The sequence below is a fragment of the Hordeum vulgare genome, chromosome 3H, assembly GCF_904849725.1.
Source record: "Hordeum vulgare subsp. vulgare chromosome 3H, MorexV3_pseudomolecules_assembly, whole genome shotgun sequence".
Classification (NCBI taxonomy): Eukaryota; Viridiplantae; Streptophyta; class Magnoliopsida; order Poales; family Poaceae; genus Hordeum; species Hordeum vulgare.
Window position 1 is genome coordinate 1,909,552 of NC_058520.1, and position 9,107 is coordinate 1,918,658.

Here is a 9,107-nt window from a genome sequence, read left to right on the forward strand (position 1 = left end):
GTGCGTCGTGTTTCTTAGCTATTTCTGGCCTATTGTGTCTTTTGGCCCATTAAAAGCCCGTATTGTATCTCGACTCTTTTTAGCCATTCACGCCTTTTGGTTCATTTATGGGCCATCTTGCATTTCGTCCATTTGCGGTCTTTCACTCCTTTTGGTCCATTACGTCCCATGTTATCTTCGAGCCATTTTTAGCCCGTTACGCCTTTGTGTCTATTAACGACTCGATCATTTTTGACTAATCACGTCATTCAACCCATTAATAGTTCGGTTGCTTCTAATTTCGACCCATTTATGATCCATTATATATTTGGTTTTTTTTCGGATGACCGATCCTTTCCATGTTCGACCTGCGCGTGGCCTATAATAATTAGTCGTTTCAACTATCCATGTTTTTGGCACTTTAGCGGCCCATGGTGTTTTCGGCGCATTCATAGGTGGTGGTGCTTTTGGACCTTTAGCATGGAATGGAGCTTTTGGACCTTTTTGCGAGATCACCTTGATAACCTAATAGGATTTAGTTATTTACGTTTTTTTCGTTTCTTGGTATTCTCTAATTATCATCTCTACTTCAATAATTGTGAATTATACCACTAGCCCACTAAGGGTCAAGACTTAGACTTAATATTGATGCCCGAATTATACCTGGATTTATTTTCAGGCTTTCAAACATGTTCTTTTAGTGGGAGCAGACATTCACATCGACTGTGAGACGTTTGTGGTTACTTCGTAAAGTCTCAAAGGTGTTCATAGAGGTAAGTTGTATATATGTGCGTCCATAGGGATGACTGTATGCTAGTGTGTGTGAGTGACTTCGATTGTCTAGAGACAAGAAAGAATCTCAACTTTAATAATTCGAAATTGTGACCGATTGATGTTCCCTACTAACTAATTTGGGTCCATGGAAAACTATCAATTTTCTTTCTGAAAAATGCAGATCAGGCAACATCCATTCGCGCGTTTGTGCCAAACGACACACCACCACAAGCAAAAATATGTCAAAAAAACTGTTTATTACAAGCCTCGAACAAATGATGGATCTCTATCATAACAAGCAAAGCGTAATGGTTAAATCATGGACCCGATACATGAACAAGCTGTATGTATGTATGGATGGATGGATGTATCTCTCTGCTGTGTTTGACGTTCACCACGCTAGCGACAGCAGCAGCGCGGCCATGGCAGCGGTCTGCACGACGATGCCCCAGCGCCCGTACTGCCGGCCGCTCCCGCTCTGCATCAAGAACAAATTGTTGGCGCTATGCTTGAACGAAAATTAAAAGAATTTGGTTTGTGAGTGATGCGTTACCAGATCGTTGGCGGAGGGTGCGGGGCCGGAGACGTCCTCGACGGTGGTGGGCTCGGGCGCGATGGGGGCCGGCGGGCTGAGCGGCTCCGGCGCGGGGGCGGGCGACTTCTTCTTGCCGCTCCTCTTTCTCTTGTGCTTGTTCTTGCTCTTGGATGGAGCCTCGGCCGGGGGCAGCACCGCGGGCGCCTCGGCCACCGGCGGGGGAGTCGCCACGGGAGGGAGCACCGCGGGGGCTTCAGCCGGTGCGGCCGCCGGCGGGGGCGTTGTCGCGGGCGGAGGCGCGGTGACCGGTGGTGGCGTGACTGGAGGAGGCGCCTTCACCGGCGGTGGAGTCACGGGTGGAGGCGTCACGACGGGCGGCGGCGCGGACACGGGCGCGAGAACCGGAGGCGGCTTGACCGGCGCGACTGCGGGTGGCGGCTTAGCGGGCGCGACGGGGGTGGCGGTGGGCGCGGGGGTGACGGGAGTGGCGGTCGGCGCGGGCGTGGCCGGCGCGGGAGGGGACTGGGCGGGCGCCGTGGGCACTGGCACCGGCGTGGGCGTGGCCGGCGCCGCTGCGGGCGACGACTGCGCCGCGGCCGCCGCGAGGAGCGCCGCCAGCGCCAGGAGGCGGCCCCATGGCCGGAGCTGCGGCGCCATGCTGTTGTTGCTCGATCAATGCGCGGCGCAGACGCTAGTGATCTCTCGTCGGCGCAGCAGAGTGTGTCGCTGCTGACTGCTGTGGCGAGATCTGCGGCAGAGGAGTATATGTACAGGGAGGAGGTGAGACCGGCGAGCGGTGGCGTTGGTTGGGTCGTCGTAGCTGGATGGCTTGGGAGCGAAGGGAGGCGGATGGGTGGGTGCGAAGGCGACGCGATGGCGGGAAAGGGGACCTCTCTGCTGCAGTTCGCACGCACAAACTTTTTCTTCCTCGACTGACCAAACAAGAAATCAAATCTATTTCCCTTTCCTGCTTTTTTACACTACTTTGTTATCATTCGCATATTTTCTCCCAGCAAAACAAAAACAGTCGGGTGCAATTGCCTGCTACTGCTACAATTTTTCAAAAGGGCAGTGCCCTGCGCCGGCTCGCGCGGGGCGCACGATCCGCACCGTTGGATCTTCATGCAACATTTTTCTTTCGATGCAGCAAAAATTCGACGCGATGCAGGATTTTTTTTCAACGGTTGCAAAAAAAACAATATTTGTAGTAAAAAAAATATCTACGTGATTATAGCAAAAAAACGAAGAAGATGGTGCGTGATAGCAAAAGTCAAACGCCTGGTGTAACAAATATCTATGTGACGTGTATGCAACTTTTTTAGTGAACGGTTGCAGCAAAAAATGATGCCGGTTGTAGAAAAAAATTACACGATTGTAGCATAAGTCAAAAATATCTACGTGACGTGTATGCAGCTTTTTTACTGAACAAATGTAGTAAATAAAAAACATTTATAGCAAATAAAAACGCTGGTTGCAACAAATTTAGATGAGAAAAAAACTGCATCAAAAACACTTGTATCAAAATAATATATGGTTGCAGCATATTTAACAAAAAAATGTTGCATGAACCTGCCAGCGAGGCGCGCGGCCCACGCCCGACCTGCCTGCGCGCCGATTTACCTTTTCAAAAACAATGCCCTAGAGCTCCGGGGCGACAAAATCACCACAAATGTCTAGGCGTCAACAATGTGGCAAAAGCAAAAATAAATATTCCAAAAAAGAACACGTGTAGGATTTGCTATCTTTTTTAAACACAATACAATCATACAATCGCAGACACGCATATACAGTCTTCTTTATCAACACACACATGTACTAAAAACACCATAGGCAGCGGCCGAGCTACATTGAGAAGCTTGGGCAGACTAGTGAGAAGAGAGGGCCAATTTTCTACTCCCTCTGTATCATAATATAAGACGTTTTAGCAGCTCATTTGAGCTGCTAAAACGTCATATATTATGATACAAAGGTAGTAATAACTAAGACATGTTCAACCTTAGGCCCAGCCTGTTACGGTAAAACTGAGCAACTGAGCGGGCCATGGCCCATTTTGCTTCGACTTAGCTCCGCCGATGGCCATAAAAGTGTCGTAGTTGATGAAGACATATACTCTCTCATTGAAGGAACATTGTCGGATAGTCTAAAATAAATCCAATAAAATACATATGACTTAAACCCTAATGTATTATATCCACCGCAAGAAAACTAACCATCCGAGCTACCCTCAGTTCACATTTGCTGAAACATTGAGTAGCCTCTAAAGTGTTCTACAATCGTGTACACTAATCATTTTCTGATAACGAAATTCTAATTAGTCCCAACATTGTAGCAGCACAACCTCTAACCAACAGCTTGGTTCAAATCAAAGCTATTTTTCCACGAGAGATCGCTCGGTTTTAATTACGTGGGAAAATGAAATTAGGTAGCTGCCGATTGGCGATGCGACTGATCAATACAAGGACGGTTCCCGTGGCAAGATCTACGGCCGATGCCATGGCCTGATAGAGTGAGGGGGATAGTGACCAGATGCCAGAAGCCAGCTGTTTCGTGTTTGTGATTACTTGCATTCCACGATTAGGCTCTAGCTAAATTTGATCAAACCGTGGTTTTCTACACGCATTGGTTGGGTAAACGTGTGGCGTACATGGAATGCTGATTGCGTTGTGGTCTGACGATTTGGTGAGGGTAAAGGTGACATGCCACCCAACGCAGATCTCCTCCGTCTCTCGCTTGATCTGCACGGAAACATAGTATCACCAACAGGCATTCCGTAACAATTAATCAACTAATTAGTAATTAGTGATTAATTAATTAAAGTACGTTGCATGTTAGTATATTTTAGCATAACGCATGCGAAGTACGCGCTAAGCTAAGTGAGCTATGGGTGCATGTGTTACACTAGCTCACTACGTACCAGTGATTAACTAGCTAGTGGCGAAGTCTAACGACGACTGGTGGTCATGTGTTAGTCGCTTGAAGATGAAGCACGAGCAAAATTCCGAATTGGATCCAAAACTGACGGGAAAGAATCAATATACGTTTAATATCGAAGTGGGATCCCGCTCAATGTCCCCTTCCGACCATAGGCTACTCCCTCATATTGTAAAGTTTGTTCAAACATGCCAGAATTATTTCGCATGCAGTACAATATTTTATATATGTTCACACCGCACGTCGCCACAACATTGTGTGCACCGAGTTCCTGAATTTTCCTACTCTTAGCCTACTTTCCGTTTTTGACATCACATAGAACATCACATGACCTTTCTTTGCTTTTACGTTTGATGATGAGTTCTAACTTTTTGAGTCGGTCTGTTGGGCCAATGAAGGGCCATTTCGTATACAGAAACGAAGGGCCGAACTGTTATACCCAAGTACAGTCCCAAGGTTCCTAGTACATTCATGTAGACATACATGCATGTCGTTCGGAAAAGGAGAAAGAAACGTACATGCATGCTACTCCCTCCATTTTTAAATATAAGTTTTCTAGAGATTTTACTAGGGTACTACATACGAAATAAAATGAGTGAATTTATACTTTAAAATATATCTATATACATCTGTATATAGTTTTTTAGTAAAACATTTGAAAAGACTTATATTTAGGAACGAAGGGAGTATGTTTTAGTACCACATCATCTAAGCAAAGCAAACGGAGCGCTGCTTATATCCCGTTCATGGACAGGTTATCACGATGTGGCACATGTGGTTAGCAACTGAAACTTGATGAAAGCAAATATGGATTTTCCGAATCGTTCATGTTGATATTGCAATCATCTGCTTCCAACATCATATACCAACACCCGGACATGGTGTGCTTGCTTTTTTGTTTGTATGCTTCACCGACCTTTTCTTACTTGCAGCCAGGGCCGATCCCACTTCATTTCATGGGTATTCAATTGAATACCCATTATTTTTGTCAAAATATTTCATATACATAGTGTATATTACGTACATTGTATGAAAAAACAAGGAAACAAAGACAATATGTGAGGCTAACAAGCCTCACATATTGGAGAATTGTGCCATAGATTTAAACAAATAATTATTTTAGACGCCTAACATATCTCCCCCAACCTATGCACCACATGAAGAAAATGTATAGATCGGATACTTAGTTTGGTCGGTCTAGTTTCCATACCCAGTTAACCAGAAAACCCGATTCACGTGTTGGCAGAGAGTTTGTCACCAAGTCCTGCTATGTGGTGATTCATCTAGGCACAATATCATGGCATTATAGTTCTCAGAGGCCACAAAGAAAGTATTGTTCAGTTCAGTCAATATCTGCCACATGTAGAACAACACCTGGACCAAAGACGAGGGCATCAAGAAGATGGAGAAAATGTATAAAGCAGATACTTAGTTTTGTTTGTTTGGTTCTCGTACCCAGTTAGTCTTTTTTTTTTTTGAATTTTGATTTAGCTAACCTCATGTATCATGGGGTACGTACCCGGTTAGTCAAAAACATGAATACACATGCTAGTAGAGAGTTTGGCACCAGCAGCTGGTATGCTACGATTCATCCAGGCATCGCGTGATGTCATTGTAGTTCCCAATGGCGAGCCAGAGCGGCTTGACCTATAAGAACCAGAACCTTCCAGCCACCAGCGTGTCCCTCTCGACGTGTCGTCTTCCCCGCCGAGGATGTGTCTGAGGAAAGCAAACCGGAGCTGTTTATGTTCTTGTTTCCAGACATGCTGGTCACCACATGAGTCATGCGGTAATCAATCCAAGCTATTTGAAAAAACCTAGGATTCTTTGAATCGTGCATGTCACATTCATCAGTTTGCAACATCACATGAGACTCAAATTTGATGAAAACAAAGATGAATTGATTTTGTTTGAATCGTGCATTTCGCGTTCATCTGCTTGCAACATCACGTACCCACACTCCGGCATGGTTTGCCTGCTATTTTTTACTTTTGCTTCACCGACTTTTTTACTTGTGGCTAGTACTTAGTTATTATACATTTTGTTTTAGGTTCGAATAACTTACGGGAACTATGTGTTTGGCATTATAGAGGGGACTAGCATTTTATTCAGTTCAGTCGATTTCTATGACATAGAACAACAACACCTGTGCCAATGATACAAAAGCCCATGCGAAATGAGTGGTATTTTGAGATGTGTGACATATTGTTGCCCCATTTATAGACGTCATATATAAAACACATACTTAGTTTGGTCAGTTCTGTATTCATGCTTGCTTAGCCAAAGAAACAAATTCAAATTAGATAAGAGGGTTTGGCAGAAAGGCCAGCTATGCTACGCTTCACCTAGGAACCACAACTTATCATTGTAGCCCCCAGAGGCAGGCGAGGGCGGTATGACCTTTAGCCAAGCCCAAGTCATGTTGCTCTCCCTCAACGATGGTGATGACATTTCCTTGTCCTGAGGACATTGCAAGTATATTGGAAGCTCGTCGTATTCCCATCCAGACTCTAGCTTTGACTCCAAACATGCCCTACCCTGTAGTTGCCACTCGGCGAGAGTTAGTCACTATAAGCTGATTTTTAGTAGATAAATTGATCTAATGTCAAGATGTATACACATGTTTTTCAATGAGCTGGGAGGGGGAGGGGGGGGGGGGGGGGGTGGACCGTCCATTGCCACTCGCTACGGCATTTATGCTTGACCAACACTATTAGGGAAAAGCCTAGCAGTAGCATGGGTTTTCCCCGTAGTAGTAGTGCGGGTGCCTCCGCTACCGCTAGGATGCTACAGCTAACTTTTACAACCCGTACAATAGCAATAGTGATCTTTTAGAACCCGCACTACTACTATTAGTTTTAAAAACAAAAACAAGAATCTCTATCCCATGTGTTATGTCGATGGTCTCAATGGTTCGATCCAGCGACGACACGGGTCGCTGGAGGTGCGGACGGGCAGCGACGGACTAGATCCAGCGACGACTATTGGAGAGGGACCGAATCCAGGGCAGAGCAAGGCGACAGTGTGAGGATCCTCTTCGCGGCCAAGGTAGAGAGCTCTTGGTTGACCATGTCGACGACATGTGCAGGCATGGGCATAGGAGGTGAGTGAAATCAGAGGAAGAGGGTGAGGGGAAAAGAGAAACAAGGGAAAGACGAAGGAGATGAAGGGCACATCGGGGCTAATCGCCGGTGGTGGGACCGTGGAAGTACGTTGGACTATGGTAGTATAAGGACCGCAGGCATGCACGTACATGAGCTCAATACACTCTCCAGTCTCCAGTGGATGGACAAGAATCGTAGCATAATGCATGTAAGAAATTAATTAAGAATAATGACTTTAGCGACTAGTCACACGTTAAATATCCTTTTTTTAAGGATTCACACGTTAAATATGCTAGTAGCTCATAAACTACTTAGCCTCTCATATGAGCCCGGTGAACAGTACCAGGTTTTGGACTATAGAAATGTTTAAAAAATTGTTTATATTGTGCTTTCCGAACATGACGTTCACCGCATGACACATGTGGTAAGCAAACCAAACAATTCGAAAAGAAATTAGGCTTCTTCGTGCATGTTGCAATCGTCAGCATTGCAACATCACATACTACCACTACAACATGGATTGCCTGCATTTTTTTTATCCCTTTTCTAGTCGCTGGTTCGCTGACCGGCCGGGACTATTTTAGCACAACTCCACTGCCGTCCACACCACACCTCAGACCATCCTCTCCTCCAGGCACAAGTTGTAGAACACAACCTACATGCCTCCCCACGCGACCTCCCAAACCCAAGTGTTGCCGCAAGGCCTCTCCTTTCGTGGCTGTCGCCTTCAGCCACGATGGCGACACCTGTAGTCCCAAAGTGGGCGGGGGACCTCGGGTTGTCCCTTGCATCGGTGGAGATAGGACTCCGGGGAGGCGGCCCCATTTTGAGGCGACGAAGTTGTGACGGCGTAGTTGGGCTTGCAGGCTGCCCGCGGTGCCGCCGTAGCGGAAGCGGTGCATGATGCATCGTTGCTAGCCTGTGTCTGTAGGTTTGGATCGAGAGGAGGGCGGCGTGGGGGCTGCTAGTTTCTGCCTAATAATGGTAGTTTGTCCCGAGCGCTCCTCTTCTTCCAAGTCATCTTTCTGTCGGATGTCGACCTCTTCGATCCCAACATTTACTTATTGGTATATTTTTTAGTTAAGTCAACATGCTTCAAAATTCTCTAGAATTTCTTAAAACTCATGAATTGTTTTTAATATTTCTGTAAATTAATAAATTTAGTAAAAAAAATCAAAATTCCCAAACGTTATTTTTATTTAGTGGATATTGTAAATCTGTTACTTTTTATAAAAATCATAAATATTATTGAAAATCCCTTTGCATTTTTTAGTACGACGATAATAAACTTCCAAATCTACCAAAACAAATCCCAAAACTGGCTGATTTCATGGAAACCCAAATTTAGAACCACGTTAAACCGCTCAGATGATGTAGAACATGGGTACCGGATGGACGGGATATGTTCAATATATGCATCTCCATAGTTTTTGAAGTTGTAATATGCTTAACCTCGCCGGCGATTGAAGAGTTGGTGCTGTAGCCGAATGCAAAGTAGCCAAACTGGTCTGTATACCATGTGATTGGGTTTTGTTAATGGGCTCGGGCAGAAAACAGCCCAAAAATACACGCCACCACACCGCTAAAAAGCTTGAGTTGCGTTGAACCGTTGATGAATGCTACCACACAGCTTGGTTTGGTGAGATGTAAGAAGCTTATAATCTGCGCACGGAAGCAGGTCATCACCGCGCGGCAGCCGCGGTGAGCAATATTGAAATCATTTCAAATTATATGATATGATTATAGTATACTTGTACTGCATATATATGCACTCCCATTTTGGT

General features: G+C 45.4%; 1 protein-coding gene across 1 annotated transcript; it reads right to left on the reverse strand.

The window, feature by feature from the left end:
* Window positions 1-899: 899 nt before the first annotated feature.
* LOC123439098 (classical arabinogalactan protein 9-like) lies at window positions 900-2,181 on the reverse strand. Its single transcript, XM_045115845.1, has 2 exons — window positions 1,307-2,181; window positions 900-1,231 (listed from the first exon to the last, which is right to left on the reverse strand). The coding sequence occupies exons 1-2, from the start codon at window positions 1,943-1,945 to the stop codon at window positions 1,145-1,147; spliced, it is 726 nt and encodes a 241-aa protein (XP_044971780.1). The 5' UTR covers window positions 1,946-2,181; the 3' UTR covers window positions 900-1,144.
* Between the last annotated feature and the right edge of the window lie 6,926 nt (window positions 2,182-9,107).